At 33.2% G+C, this 16209-nt stretch overlaps 2 protein-coding genes and 1 long non-coding RNA gene across 3 annotated transcripts; 1 reads left to right on the top strand and 2 right to left on the bottom strand.

The window, feature by feature from the left end:
- The first annotated feature begins 889 nt into the window (after positions 1–889).
- LOC111993937 (bifunctional nitrilase/nitrile hydratase NIT4A) lies at positions 890–11380 on the top strand. Its single transcript, XM_065773031.1, is given in 6 exon segments — positions 890–1148; positions 2346–2525; positions 9210–9503; positions 10219–10257; positions 10260–10499; positions 10995–11380. Coding segments are annotated over 6 exon segments (1038 nt in total). The 5' UTR covers positions 890–1012; the 3' UTR covers positions 11144–11380.
- LOC111993938 (V-type proton ATPase subunit C-like) lies at positions 3321–6821 on the bottom strand. Its single transcript, XM_065773087.1, has 5 exons — positions 6785–6821; positions 5098–5114; positions 4915–4988; positions 3979–4078; positions 3321–3732 (listed from the first exon to the last, which is right to left on the bottom strand). Exons 1-5 carry the CDS (start codon positions 6819–6821, stop codon positions 3694–3696), a joined length of 267 nt encoding a protein of 88 aa, XP_065629159.1. The 3' UTR covers positions 3321–3693.
- A 108-nt stretch (positions 11381–11488) lies between the features above and the next one.
- On the bottom strand, positions 11489–14103 carry LOC111993940 (uncharacterized). The gene is made up of 2 exons (XR_002881021.2): positions 13666–14103; positions 11489–12189 (listed from the first exon to the last, which is right to left on the bottom strand). It is a non-coding gene; the product is annotated as an uncharacterized LOC111993940 (long non-coding RNA).
- Between the last annotated feature and the right edge of the window lie 2106 nt (positions 14104–16209).

The following is a 16209-nucleotide window of genomic DNA, read 5'->3' on the forward strand; positions in this document are numbered from 1 at the left end:
CATGATGGTAACCCTTTTTTTTATTAAGGTGATTGTAGGTTAGGTGGATTATTAGAATTGTTAAAAATAAATAAATAATGTAGGTGATTAGGTTCAAAAAGAGTGCGAACTCTAATTTTTATCTCATCGGCCGAACACTACATACCAACCGAGAAATTAAATAGTTACCACTGAATAAGCAATGCTTGTCTTTAGACTTGGAGTGTTGTCTTTATCTTTTGATACTAACGTGAACGTAAATTAAGATTTAAGAAGGAGGTTTTATTTGCTAATTTATAAATTTCTCACAGCCATGCTGGCAAATAAGACTAAAACAAATATTTTGAGTGAAGAAATTGTAGATTTGGTGGATTAGTTAAGAAATAAGAATTGAGTTTGTCCATCTGATGAGTCATGCATGACCCATGAAACGATTTTGTGCTGCGAGGAACAACAGAACTGAAAATACAGAACTCTATTAAAAAACCAAGTTTACAAACTGCTAAGTTCAAAAAAGAGAGAATAAATCAGCAGCAAGTAGGTACTCTTTGACTCTTGAGACCAGAGACATACCTACTCTTTTTTTTAGACTAATTCATGACACAACAGAACTATTTAACGTAGAATAATGTACATTTATTTGATTTGCAATTGTAGATTATGAGACAATTTCAACGTTTGATTTCTTTCAAGAGAAAAAATATAAATAATTCACAAGCTGCCTATGTTGACGCTCAAACATTGCCAAACTCACCAGAGACATACCTACTCTTTTTTTTAGACTAATTCATGACACAACAGAACTATTTAACGTAGAATAATGTACATTTATTTGATTTGCAATTATAGATTATGAGACAATTTCAACGTTTGATTTCTTTCAAGAGAAAAAATATAAATAATTCACAAGCTGCCTATGTTGATGCTCAAACATTGCCAAACTCATTCTTCCAAAAAAATTGAGAAACCAGCACAGCACTAAGTCTCAAACTAACTTTGGTATATACGGAAAAAAAAGAAAAAGAAAAAAGACATGGAGCTTGAACCAGCAGCGCATGGACCGGTGATAGCGGAGGTCGACATGGGTGCCGACTCATTCGCACCCACGGTGGTCCGAGCCACCGTGGTCCAGGCCTCAACGGTTTTCTACGACACCCCTGCCACACTAGGTCCCACTTCTTTACTCACTTATTGTCAACTTTGGTAGTTTGGTTAATTGACTTACTTGGATATATTGTTTACTTAATACTACTGTTGTTTTTTTTTTTTTTTTCCTTTAACCTGATATAATTCTGTTGGCTCTGTTGGGTTTCCACTTTCTACTTTCTAAGAACATCATCGATTGTGAGTTTGTAACTGTGGAAGTCGAACGAAATTGATGAACATAATTTTCGATTATTTAGTTTCTTTCTATTTTTGTATATATTCTCACCAATGAAGTGGAGGGTGATTTCTTTTAATTTATTTAATAACTTATTATTACGGCATGTATGATTAAAAGAAGTTCTATCTATGTGTTCCATGTGACCCAGAATTCCCTTTTTGGAAATATTCACAAAACATAGTTGCAGGGGCGGAGCCAAAAATTTTTGTTTGAGGGGCCGATTTGTGTTGCTAATTTATTAGTCTATACAAACTTTTATACACATACACAAACACATGTATCAATACACATACACAAAAAATTAATATTTTTCATAATGAATTCTTAAAATTAAATGTTTCATAGAATGAAATTAATCTCTCACCATCTTCCTTAATGAAATCCTTACAATTTTCATTTTCAATATAAGTTACAAAATTTTCTACCGTTGTGAGTAAAAAAATTTCAATTGAATTAATGAAGTGTTCACATATATAAATGATTCAAAACTTAAAAAAAATACGAGAACACATTTTACTATAAAAAATGAATTTGAAAAACAATACGTTTTCTATAACTACTAGACAAATTGGACAATTTTTTTTAAGAATATTATTGAACCAACTCAAATAGTTGGGGGGGCCAAGTCTCATTTTTGAGGGCTAATTATTAAAATATTAAATATTTCTATATAGTAAAAATAAAAAAATCAAAAATTTTGGGGGAGCCATGGCCCCCCACCCTAAAATGTAGCTCCGCCCCTGCACAGTTGATTCCTTATGTGGTATTGTTTTATGTAAAAATGCAATTCTAAATATGGACACATATCATCAAATTGGTAACTCGGGGTTTATTTGACAGATGTTTAGTTTACACATAAAACAATATAAAGGGGGTTAAGTGTTACCTTCAAAATTTTAGGCGTTTTGTGTTTTACAGATTAATCACGTGAGATGGGATGTTGTTAGTAGTTCTGGCTTTAATTCTCTGATTGAATGTATAGATAAGGCTGAAAGGTTGCTGGCTGAAGCTGCCGGGTATGGAGCCCAGCTGGTTGTGTTTCCAGAAGCATTTGTGGGTGGTTATCCACGAGGTACAAATTTCGGGGTTACAATGGGGAGCCGAACAGCTAAGGGTAAAGAGGATTTCCGCAAGTATCATGCTTCAGCCATTGATGTACCTGGTAAGACTCTGTCCAGGTTGATTTGCACTGATTGGATGGATTGATTATGAGTTAGAACCTGGACTTGACAAAATTTATTAGGCCACCTTGATCTGGTTGATCATGAGTTAGAACCTGGACTTGACAAAATTTATTAGACCACCTCTATTAGCATTAATTAATGAAAATAATTATTACTCCAACTCCGACCCTATGATCCTTCCTAATTCAGTTTCAGAGACAACTTTGTTCTGTTTGACAACCCCAACTAGAATTATGTGGGCCTCTGTTACCTTACTTGGGAGGGATTGGGCCCATATTGACTATTGAGATTTCGGGGGTCGAAAATGGGCTTCTTGAGCTTTTTTTTAGTCTTTCGTTGGAGCCATGATCCCATGGGCCTGCTCTAAGGCTTTTTTAGTTATGAGGTTTACTTCTTCAGTCAAGAAACATAACAGATCTAATCAATCCAAGTGGAGGAAAAAAACCTACATGACAAATGACGGGGAGAAAACTAAAGTTTGTAAGGTGGTAGCCAGTCATATTAAAGTAGAAATGAATAAATGTCTAGAAAATATGAGGACAGCCAAGTAAACAACTGCTCTCATGGTATCAATTGTTGTTATTTCCGTCAAAATAAAAAATCATAAACACTCATGCAGCAATTTACTACACTCTACTTTTCACAAGGTGTCAGGGAATCAACATTCTATGCTCCTCCTTTTTTGTTACCTCCTAGTATGATAGAGTCTGTTCCAAAACTATCAGTTGCCTAGTTCAGTGCATGACTGTGCTATATAGCCTAAAGAAAGCAGGTGAAACAAACACTAAGTTTCATAACCATGTACAAAAGATCTGACACACTAAAGCCAATGACTCAATGAGCTCTAGCTCAAATGACACATCCTTCCCTCAAAAGAATAGAGTGGAAGCTGAATTGTGCTCCAAGACCCACTAGATGCGCGTGTGACTCACCAATTAAAAGAAAAAAGACCCAATACACTAAGAAGAGTTCTTGGAAGGGTTTTGTATCTTAATATGAGCCATAGGAGTTCACCATACCCATCATTCTCTGAAATATCCTGGCTTTACAATTGTAATTCTCTATGCTTTGTACACAGATGCTCATCCTTCCTATTTTTGGCATTCTCCCAAGCAATTCGTCCAGCTAAGGAAGATAACCCCACACTTAAGACATCCACAATCCACAGATATCATATGTCATAAGCTATACAGAAAACAAAACACATTGTAGTCAAGTGCAGTAAGCAGCTGATTTACTATAAACACCTAACCAAATCACATAGGTCATTGTAAAGAAACTTATTCTATATAATCTTTCTCAGCTGATCTCGAAGAATCTTAACTATACAGTGTTGTCAAGGCTTGGTTTACTAACAAGCAATGGTTCCTTGTATCTGCCTTCAAATAATAGATAACCAACATATCAAATCAAGACGAAATTAATTATTACCTTGAGATCATCCTCAATCTTTGACACTTGACTATGAATGCTATCCACAGTCTCCCTCAAGGGTGACATAGTCGGGTACTTGGCTTCGTCCCAAACAAACCTTTTCCATTACAAAACCAAAACAAAAATTCAGCTCTACCAGTACTACCAGTACTACCTATTTTCTAGGCAGCACATGACCCTGTTTCAGCTCTAGTGACCATATAGAACTACTACAGATGCAAAATGGCTGCAATAGATCCCTTTTTTATTCCTTCCCTCTCTAAAAGTTCCGTGATAGCAGCCTAAAGATGTAAAGTAAGGAACAATTAAAAAATTATTGTTATGCAAGCTTCCATATATGTATATATGTATAAAAAAGCTTCCATATACATGGGAAATTTCTCAACAATAGCTCTACCAACTCTAACCAATAGTTACAAATGCACCATATACATGGCACACAAAAAAATTAATCTTAATTTTCTTATTAGCACTGATTTATATCAAAACAGAACCCACTCAGGACTTTCATCAAACAGGTGGTAATCAAATTTGCTACAGGAGATAAATAAACTCCATTGCACGTACTACACTTTCACAATCCGCATTTTTTTTTTCAAAGAAACCTATTACTATAAGCCTCAAAGCTATAAACCCTTTACCACAACTTACATTAATTGTTGGAAAATTTACATAAAACACTCGTGAAAAATGCATCAAACTCTGAATTCCAAAAGACCATTGAAAAACAAACCTAAATTATACAGTAAGAGTAATTATATTAATAAACAATAATTCTAGATTTGTAGTTTAATTATACAAGTTATATACAAAAAATCCAAAATAAAAAAACAAAACGTTTATGCTATCTATGGAAAAACAATGAAATACAAAATTGAAAGTTAGGTTTTCAAGGAGAATGTGAAAATGGATTCATCAATGTATAGAAGATACCTAATCAGAGGTTTGGATAGGTAAAAGTGTGAATATATACAAGATTTGGATGCGATTGTACCAACTCGGTGAATCTGAAGCAAAAAAAAATCAACCAAAGTCAAAAACTCTATTTGGTTGCCGAGAAAATAACAGAAAAACACAAGGAAGGAAGAGAGAGAGAGAGAGAGAGAGAGAGAGAACCTGTAAGGAGCTGAGAACTTTTTTTTTTTTTTTTTAATTAAGGTGATTGTAGATTAGGTGGATTATTAGAATAGTTAAAAATAAATAAATAATGTAGGTGATTAGGTTCAAAAAGAGTGCGAACTCTAATTTTTATCTTATCGGTCAAACACTACATACCAATTGAGAAATTAAGTAGTTACAATTGAATAAGCAATGCTTGACTTGGAGGAGTGGAAAAGTGAGAGGATGGAAAATTGTGGGAGGATGGAAAAGTGGGAGGATAGAAAATATTTGGTTTTCCCTCTGGTGTGTTTGGTTGGAGAAATAGAAAAGTGGGAGGGTGGAAAACTCTTTTATTTAGTTGGAGAGAAAAATGGGAGGATGGACAATATAATATATATAAATTGATTATTATACTCTTGTTATATAATATGTAAGAAATAAATTTATTTGTACTCATTAAATAATATAAAATTTACCACATCATACATATAAATTTATATTATTATTTTTATTATTATAATGTAAAAATTACAATAGTATACATATAAATTTAATTGGGTAAAAGATTTAGTAACCAAGTCCTATATCGTGGGCAAAAGATTTTGTTGACCACGTTTTTGCACTAGTCAAACTTTCAACGTGGTTAGAAACTTAGAAAGTGAAGAAATTTACACTCATTTTGTTAACCATTCAACGTGAGAAGAGGCAAAAGTCATCAGGTGAGGGGTAAGTGAGAGAATATTTGTGTAAAATGCATTTCATAGTATTTTTCTCTCTCTATTTTCCTCCCAATTTGGGAGGATAAAAAAAGTGAGCTTAGGAGGGAAAACTTTCTCTCCTGTTTTCTGTTTCTCCTATTTTCTTTCCTCAACCAAACAGTAGAAAACAACATTTTTCACCCTATTTTTCTCTCCCTATTTTCTATCCTCCTTGTTTCCACCCCAACCAAGCACACCCTTAGAGTGTTGTCTTTATCTTTTGATACTAACGTGAACATTTTTCACCCTATTTTTCTCTCCCTATTTTCTATCCTCCTTGTTTTCACCCCAACCAAGCACACCCTTAGAGTGTTGTCTTTATCTTTTGATACTAACGTGAACATAAATTAAGATTTAAGAAGGAGGTTTTATTTGCTAATTTATAAATTTCTTACTGCCATGCTGGCAAAAATAAGACTAAAACGAATATTTTAGAGTGAAGAAATTGTAGATTTGATGGATTAGTTAAGAAATAAGAATTGAGTTTGTCCATCTGATGACTCATGCATGACCCATGAAAGAATTTTGTGCTGCCAGTAACAACAGAACTGAAAGTACAGAACTCTATTAAAAAACCAAGTTTCCAAACTGCTAAGTTCAAAAAACAGAGAAGAAATCAGCAGCAAGCAGGTACTCTTTGACTCTTGAGACCAGAGACATACCTACTCTTTTTTTTAGACTAATTCATGACACAGCAGAACTATTTAACGTAGAATAATGTACATTAATTTGATTTGCATTTGTAGATTATGAGACAATTTCAACGTTTGATTTCTTTCAAGAGAAAAAAATATAAATAATTCACAAGCTGCCTATGTTGATGTTCAAACATTGCCAAACTCATTCTTCAAAAAAAATTGAGAAACCAGCACAGCACCAAGTCTCAAACTAACTTTGGTTTATACGGAAAAAAAAGAAAAAGAAAAAAGACATGGAGCTTGAACCGGCAGCGCATGGACCGGTGATAGCGGAGGTCGACATGGGTGCCGACTCATTCGCACCCACGGTGGTCCGAGCCACCGTGGTCCAGGCCTCAACTGTTTTCTACGACACCCCTGCCACACTAGGTCCCACTTCTTTACTCACTTGTTGTCAACTTTGTTATTTCGGTTAATTGACTTACTTGGATATTGTTCACTTAATGTTACTGTGGTGTGTTTTTTTTTCTCTAACCTGATATAATTCTGTTGGCTCTGTTGGGTTTCCACTTTCTACTTTCTAAGAACATCATCGATTGTGAGTTTGTAACTGTGGAAGTCGAACGAAATTGATGAACATAATTTTTTATTATTTAGGTTATATTTGGTGACAGTTTTTTATTTTTATTTTCAAAAACTTGTTTTAGGGAATATAAAGAAAATACAATTTTTTTTTTTGTATTTTTGAAATAAAAAAACATGTTTGGTTAATTGAAATTAAAAAGAGAGGTTTTTGAAGAAGAAAAAATAGAAAATACTAAAATATGTTGTTCTTAAGATTTGAACTCTAATTGCTAACTCATTAAATGAGATAGATTTATTAAATTAAATGCGTGATTTTATTGACTTTTGAAAATTAGAAACTAAAAATAGAATTTTACATGTTTTCAATTTCCTTCACAAATTGAGTTTTGAGAACTGTTTTTGTTTTTTGTCTATTTTAAGTTGCCAAACAAATTTTCTAGTCTCAAAAATAAAAAAATTATTTTTTAAAATAAAAAATAAAGAGAAAAAACAGTTGCCAAACATACCTTTAGTTTCTTTCTATTTTTGTATATATTCTTAGCAATGAAGTGGAGGGTGATTTCTTTTAATTTATTTAATAACTTATTATTATGGCATGTATGATTAAGAGAAGTTCTATCTATGTGTTCCATGTGACCCAGACTTCCCTTTTTGGAAATATTCACAAAACACAGTTGATTCCTGGTATTGTTTTATGTAAAAATGCAATTCTAAATATGGACACATATCATCAAATTGGTAACTCGGGGTTTATTTGACAGATGTTTAAATTTACACATAAAACAATATAAAGGGGGTTAAGTGTTACCTTCAAAATTTTAGGCGTTTTGTGTTTTACGGATTAATCACGTGAGATGGGATGTTGTTAGTAGTTCTGGCTTTAATTCTCTGATTGAATGTATAGATAAGGCTGAAAGGTTGCTGGCTGAAGCTGCCGGGTATGGAGCCCAGCTGGTTGTGTTTCCAGAAGCATTTGTGGGTGGTTATCCACGAGGTACAAATTTCGGGGTTACAATGGCGAGCGGAACAGCTAAGGGTAAAGAGGATTTCCGCAAGTATCATGCTTCAGCCATTGATGTACCTGGTAAGACTCTGTGTACAGGTTGATTTGCACTGATTGGATGGATTGATTATAATTGTGGAAGCTAGCATGACTTCAAATAATCAGATAACTTCTCATTAACTATTGGTTTTTATTAATTCTACAATTTGTTGAAGTGAAGAATATCATCTTCTGTTATTCTTTTATTCCTTTCAAGTCCTATTCTGGTTTAGCATTGGACTAAGGATTGGTGAGTACTTTGGTGCTACAAAAAGAAATTGTGATTGTATGTCTTTCTTGGGTAGATCTAACACGACAGGTGCAAATGAGCTCTAACTTCACCTATAACTATAAGAGTAAGGTAAGTACAAAGTTGTGAGTTCGTAACTCATTTGGTGTGTGTAATTACCAATATAAGAAAATCTAATATGGAAAGTTTCATCAAATATAAAATTTACCAGTTGAGCTAATTGGAATTCACTTGCAAGTAATTTGTGAAAGGACATAAAACAGACCAGATCTTTCAGGTTTTTCCTGTAATTGCATCAAGAATGCAAGTTCTGAATCGGTTGGATTCAAAGTAGTTTAGGTAAGAGGCATATCTGGATATGTTTATATAACTATATCATAGTTGAAATGAAATCATACCTAAGATATAATGTAACCAAATTTCAACATTTTTGGATACTCAAATTACATTATCTTTTCATCTAGGAGATGAAAGTCTGTTTTTTATGGTTTTCTTTCTGGCTGGACCTTACATCAGCAAATTGTTATGCAACGCAAAATCATTCCCATATTAATGTGATAGAAATGTGTGTGCGTGCATGTGTGCCTGTAGAATTTTTCATCCCTTTTTATGAAGCTTTTTGTTGATGTATGGCAACCTAAGATCAAGTCATTTTGACCTCATGATAGACGGAACTCAGGTCTTTTGAGTGATTTAAATGAAAAACATCAAGTTGCAGCTTAGAACAACAACAAAAAAATTACCTATACTTTCTTTGTCATGCTATTTGGAGGCCTAAATTAGATTTTAACGAGTCCATATAATAATAGGTATGTTTGGTTTTCACTGATTTATTTGATACAATTACAATGTAGGCCCTGAAGTTGACCGGTTAGCAGCAATAGCTGGAAAGTATAAGGTATATTTGGTAATGGGTGTGATAGAGAGAGATGGATATACACTCTACTGTACTGTTCTGTTCTTTGATTCTCAAGGTCGTTACCTGGGAAAGCATCGGAAGCTTGTGCCAACAGCAATGGAGCGTATTATTTGGGGATTTGGAGATGGATCAACAACTCCAGTCTTTGAAACTCCAATTGGAAAATTAGGTGCTGTCATTTGTTGGGAAAACAGAATGCCTCTTCTAAGGACAGCCATGTATGCTAAAGGTTAGTAATCTTTGATGCTTAATGCAACTCACATTAATAAGAACACTATCTCAATTTTTTTCAAGCTGCTTTTTAACCCTTTCTTTACCTTCCTATCAGTTGGGAACTAATATAATATTTTGATTGTTTATTTATGTATTTTGCTATGACTGAATGTTGGAGAACTAAGGTATTTTGCAATTTGTGATTTTCATATTTTCTCTCCAATCTTGGCATATTTTTTTATAGTCAAACAATAATACTTCATTGTCTTCTGTCAGCTGATTATGAGATGTATATTGTTAAATGATGTGCTGCCGCTCCTTGTATTTGCTTTGTTGAAGGCCCTCTGAATCCATTTTTGTTGAAAATGCTAAATGTGATAATCTATAATGTCTAAATGTCTTAGCCTCTTTGATTGGCAGACGGGCTAAGCCCCTTACTTAAGATTCCATTCCTAAGGGGAATTTTCTGTTGTCATGACGCTTTGGTTAGATGGACTACTCTATTATAAGCTGCTTCTAGCTTCTATAGTGGCCCTTCCACTTGGTGTAGTTGTAGTTTTGTATTGGTAGCTCAAACAAAAACACCCAAATACTAGCTAGAACGGATATGTGTAATTATGTGATTTGCTTGGTACGTGAAAATTATAGCTCTATGTTCTTGTTGCGCGATGATTAGTTTTAGATCATCTTTTGATATATTGACTTAATTTGTGCAACTATTTTTTGTTTAGGGGTTGAAATATATTGTGCACCTACGGCTGATCCTCGAAAATATGGCAAGCATCAATGACCCACATTGCTCTTGAGGGTGGATGCTTTGTTTTATCAGCCAGCCAATTCTGTCGAAGGAAAGATTACCCACCTCCTCCAGAATATGTATTTTCAGGCACAGAAAAGGACCTCACACCAGATTCTATTGTCTGTGCTGGAGGTAGTGTCATTATATCACCATCAGGGACTGTTCTGGCAGGACCAAATTATGATGAGGAGGCACTCATCTCAGCAGATCTAGGTATGCCACTATTATCTACTATCTGTACTTTACTTTTCACTCTGGTAGTTTCTTTGTGTAGCATTATTCATGAAAAATCTACATAGATGAATAATTTTATCAGCACTAGATGTAAAATTCTCTATATTTTTTGAACCATAAAATTACCATTGGATAATCTCTCTCTCCTTAGTTTCCAATTAATCAAAAGTATTCAAGTGAATGGGGCATGAAGAAACCATCTAAAAAGATGCTATATAGACTGAATGTTGGGATGCAACCAAAGGAGACCAAAAAAAATCATCTACAATGCATGCTATGCTTTGCTTCCTTCATCTTTTATATTTTTTAATATTCCATTCTCCATTAATAGAGAGTAATATTAATAGGGACCGTTGCCCTTGCTATGGATCCAAGCCTTTCCAATATATATGAGAAAATATATATTGTGTTTTTGGTTTGATATTCAAGCTCTAAATTTTGATAATGAAAAATAAAAAAATGTATATGATGCAGATCTTGGAGAAATTGCGCGGGAAAAATTTGGTTTTGATGTGGTTGGACACTACTCAAGGCCTGAAGTACTAAGCTTGATTGTGAGGGACCATCCAACGCGGCCGGTTACTTTCACATCAACATCAGAGAAAACTGATGGCCCTTGTTAAGTAATTGTAATTTTTGCCAGCCAGCAATTATTACACTTCCACAAAATGTAGGCTTTGTTATCAATAATTGGGACACATAGTTGTCAAAACATGGATTTTATCATAAATCGTTCTTTTTTTTTTTCTTTTTTGTATTATGTATCGTATTGTATTGTTGTATCGTAGGATACACAAACAATTAATAAAATTTATAAAAAATTATAAATATACATATATAAATGATATATTCATAATGAATTTTGAATATATTCAATTAATGACTAATTTATTTATCACTTATGTAATAACATTTAACAAACTGACAAAATAAATCTAATTAGCATGTGTTTATAACACACATTCAAATTGATTAAATTTAAAAGTGATAATATAACGAGTGGCCATTACAATTGTCATTACATTAAATAAGATAAGAAACTGACTACTTTTTCAATACAATTGTAGCTACAATCTTTTACAATAACTAAACTACAATTCACCTATTCTAAATACAAGTCCTTGGCCATTTGCTTTCACATTGCCAAATTAACTAGCCTTCTCTAACTGCAGAATTTTAGCTTCCAACTTGTTAGCCTTTCGTACTAATACAGTGATAATTTGCTTAGCTCTGGTACTAATTTCTCCATAAATCCATTGTACAAAGTTGCAATTTACACTTGTTTGCAATTTTAAAATATGTAGACAATTATCCAAGTTTGATAATCTAACCAAAACTGGGCAACCAACAAGCATTCTATCCTTAGCAGGCATGCCTTATCAGCCATCACTTATCTTTGCCCCCTTATCAACATTATCAATACGCACTCTATCAGCATTAGCAACATCCACTCCTTGCAACTTCAGACAAGCTTGTGTCATACCAGAGCCAATGTAGAATACAAAAAATTTATAAGTCACATAGCCAAATTCCTCACTATTTATGCTACTAAGTTTCAAAATCAACCACATTGTGGAAGTATCCATGCTACTTAGTCTCAAAGTCCATGCCAACTGAAAGGTACCCAATCAACCACAGCATCCATGCCTTGAGAGGAATTTTTGTCATCCTATTAAAATAACATCAAAACAAATAGGTGAGCTTAAGTTTTATACAAAGAAAAAGACTATGACTAACAAATTCAAAAATATACAAAACAAGCATAGAAATATACAATCAACTTCAGGAATATGCATAACAAACCTAGAAATATACATAACAATCCTAGAATCAGGACAAAAACACTGCTAAGAAAAAACATTATAATTAAAATAGGAAAAAAAAAACAATTTTTTTCTTTTCAATACACTTGAGTTCAGATATATATAGGACACGCTGGGCAAATAGGACCAAAACACTACTAAGAACAAACATATCATCAAAATAGAAGAAATCAAGTTTCTTCTTTTCAATGCACATGAGTTCAGAAATATACAGAACAAACCTAGAAAGTAACAAATTGCCTACAATCAATAAGAAATTGGTTCAAAGCAAGGTGCTAAGAGAGGGTATACAATCCTCCAAAGGTCAGAAGTACCACAATACAACTAGTTAAAGGCTACAATATGGACTCTTCAAGATCCAAGAGACTTGCTTGACATACTACCACCATTAGGTGCAAAAATGAGAAAGGGCTAGCTGAATTCATCCAATCAGCATACATAAATAATAAACTGACCAGAAATTATTCAAAATGTACTCATTCAAAATGTATTCATCCAATTGACAAGGTGCTTAGAGTGACCAGAAATCATCTTTTTTATTCTTTAGATACAAGGGAAATCCAATGTTGCTTGCACCTTAAAATCAATCATTGAAAAAAAAAAAAAAAAACCAATAGCATCCAAGTATTGCTAAGAGGGAAAGAGAATGAAAAAAAAATGTTATAAATGAAACCAAGAAAGTTTCGTTTATAACATAATAGAGTCAAACTATATCTAAACCTTCACAACACATTCATATATCAAAACATAAAGACTGCAAATAAGAGAAGAAAGCATAAGAAGTTTATAACTTTGAGTTGACAAATAGCACCTTCACCATATAAGAAATCTCATCATCTCACATTTTTAAAACATAGAAGAATTATAAAAAATGTGTATAATCATATAGAAAGCCTCAAAAAGATTTGTTTTATAGTAGAGAGTGAACAAAGAAATGTTACTACTTGTCTCAGAGATCTGCACCAGACATGACCCAAAGAAATGGGAGTAATCATATAGAATTAAAAACCATCAAGATACTTAGGAATCTAATCAAACGAAAATAACTAAAAATAAGCAAAAACTGATCTTAATACTTAGGAATCTAATAAAAAACCATCAAGAAATAATGATTTGCAAAAAAAAAAAAAGTAAGTTTCAAAAAACAATCAGATTCATTTAACCCTAACACTTAGGAACTAAATTAGAAGTTATAAGAACTACAATCCTCCAAGAACTACAATCAGATTCATTTAACCCTAACACTTAGGAATCTAATCAAAACCCATAAACCTAGAAAAACCCATCAAAATAATTCGAAATCCAAATTGGGAAAAACAAACCGTTGGATCGTAGCTCACGGCAGCTCCAGCACGTTTACAAGCTCCACGCACAGCTCCGGCGACTTGTGTAGCGGTGTGATTCGGTGTGTGGTGTGGTGGAGGTTCGAGCAAGCAAAGGACGGCACAACCCCGAGGAGGAAGCAGAGGTTTGAGGAAGTAGAGGGCACGACGAGAACTCTTTCTTCTTCGAAATCGTTCTTATGTGTGGCGGTGGTGGAGGTTCGGCGTGATGAAAGCATAGGTGAACGGCGTAAAGGAAGCAGAGGCAGTGAGCGTGGAAATTTTTTTTGAAGTCATTCTGATTCTTTTAATTGATGGGCCTAACGTGGCAAACATCTATTGGCTGGCGTAAAACCAGTGTTTTACGCCAAGCCTGACCTAATATTTTCTCTTCTAAGAAAGATAAAAGAGAAGAAGTTATCAAATGAATATGAACAACTATTTATACCAAAAGGATTGTGACCCTTCAATAGACACATTTTCATTCAATATGTACATTTTTTTTGGTCAATAGGTACATTTTCATTCAACAGTCACTTTTTTGGTCAATAGACACTTTTTCATTTAATAAGCTTATTTTCGGTCAATAGGCACCTTTTTGGTCAGGAGGCACATTTTCGTTGGTAGGTATATTTTCGGTCAATAAGCACCTTTAATATATACCCAATATAAAAGCTTATGACATTTCAATTGACACCTTTTGATATATCAATATAAAGGGTTATGAAATTTCAATAGTTGCTTTTTGGTATATCCAATTTGAAGGGTTATGACATTTTAATAAGTACCTTTTGGTCAGGGACGGACCCAGGTGCAGAGCAAAGGGGGCCCAGGCCCCCCCTGGGTCCAAAAAAAAAAAAATTTTAGTATGTAAAATTTTTAAAAAACAGGTTTGGGCCCTTGGTTTTTAGCTTGGGCCCCCCTTGGTTTTTAGCTCAGGCCCCCCCAGTCAGCCAGCCAGTCCAAGAGTTTTTAAAAGCCCATGAAAACCTTAAAAAAAAATATATTGTATAAATCTATTTATAATAATAATATAATATATAATAACATGATTTATATTAGAATATTAGATTATCTATTTATATCTGATAATAGTAGGAGTACTCCTTAGAAAAGCTCTAAAATGTAAAAAGGTAAGTTCAAACCTATTAATCTAAGTACAAATAATTTAGTACAGTGAAAAAAATGTAGGCAGAAGTTTGCTTAAAGTTAGTTTGTGAAATAAAGTAATTTAATTTTGGCCATAATTTGGGCCAAATTAACTTGAGTTTTTTGCATTTTGAGCCAATGTAGGCTTAACCTATTAACACAATGTAGGCATGACTAACTTACTCATTCTAAGAAAATTTCCTAGCTCCGCTAGTGACTATATGGATGTGCGTTTGAATTTTTTTTTTTTTTTTTTGCTTATCTCCGGCCCCCCCTAGCTTGAAATCTTGCGTCTGTCCCTGCTTTTGGTATATATATTACACCCTATCTTGTATATATCTATATATACAACACAAACTAAACTAGAGACGCAACATTCTGTCTCTGGTTCCTTCCCCAAAAAAACTAATAAATAAAACAACATTTCTTTCTTCTACCTAACCAATAAAACTTTGCCCTATTTCTTTCAATATATATATATATATATATTTAATTTCATGCATTTTTACTTACTACTCTAACTAAAAAATAATGGTTTAAAAAAAAAAAAAATTCATCCAGTAGCCATTCCCATACATTACACGGATTAACAACTAGTTTGAAATAAAACTAAAACTAAAACTAAATAAGATTCGACTTGTTTACAGTCTTATGAATAAAGAGAGAAAATAGTGCAGCAAACTGATGTTTCTTAAGGCAAGAATATAGGTCAACAGTCGGTACCGTAGCCGTTGGGACATTAGTGCCTCGATGGCTGAGATCATAACCATCATATGAAACCAATATTTGTAATATTCCATTAAGTCTAAACTCTTTTCCTAAACGGAGATATAATATCACCCCCCAACTTCTTTAATTCCTCATGCAATTAATGTTGATGATATATATGGGATAGATTGTAACATTTGAGACTCGAAGGAAAAAAAATATATTGTTGATCTTATCCAGTTATACCACTCTATATGAGTCACAAAGGAAGGGATCGAGAACCCCATCGATTTTGAGTCTTTGACCAAATTAAATTTAACAACTAAGCAAAGTAGCTGATGTGGTAAGAATATTTTAAAGAAATTCAATTTCTTTTTTGGTGAAATGGAAATCAAGTTTGATACTATATAACTGATGAATATATATATATATATATATATATGGAAAATGTAAATCAATGCCTTAAAGGTATTGGTTTAAAATATATTTTTAGAAACTTTTTACCGGAAAAGAAAAAGAAATTAAAATTTTTTACTGCTTTTTATATTTCCCATGAAATTGTGTCAAAACTTTCCTAAAATTGTTTATTAACAATTTCCCTAAGGGCACAAGATAACATGACCCTATATATATATATATATATATAACAACATAAATATTATTGTTAATTAAATCATTACTACAATC

Source organism: Quercus suber, unplaced genomic scaffold (assembly GCF_002906115.3).
Source record: "Quercus suber isolate HL8 unplaced genomic scaffold, Cork oak 2.0 scaffold_68, whole genome shotgun sequence".
NCBI lineage: Eukaryota > Viridiplantae > Streptophyta > Magnoliopsida > Fagales > Fagaceae > Quercus > Quercus suber.

What these genes read in the sequence shown, in the direction of transcription:
- LOC111993938 (XM_065773087.1), bottom strand. Translation starts at nt 6,821, where the DNA reads ATGTCGACCTCCGCTATCACCGGTCCATGCGCTGCCG. An exon ending in CTATCCAAACCTCTGATTAG is followed by an intron (nt 4,079 to 4,914) that starts GTATCTTCTATA and finishes GTAATGGAAAAG; the next exon opens with GTTTGTTTGGGACGAAGCCA. An exon ending in AGATTGAGGATGATCTCAAG is followed by an intron (nt 3,733 to 3,978) that starts GTAATAATTAAT and finishes TTTTCTGTATAG; the next exon opens with CTTATGACATATGATATCTG.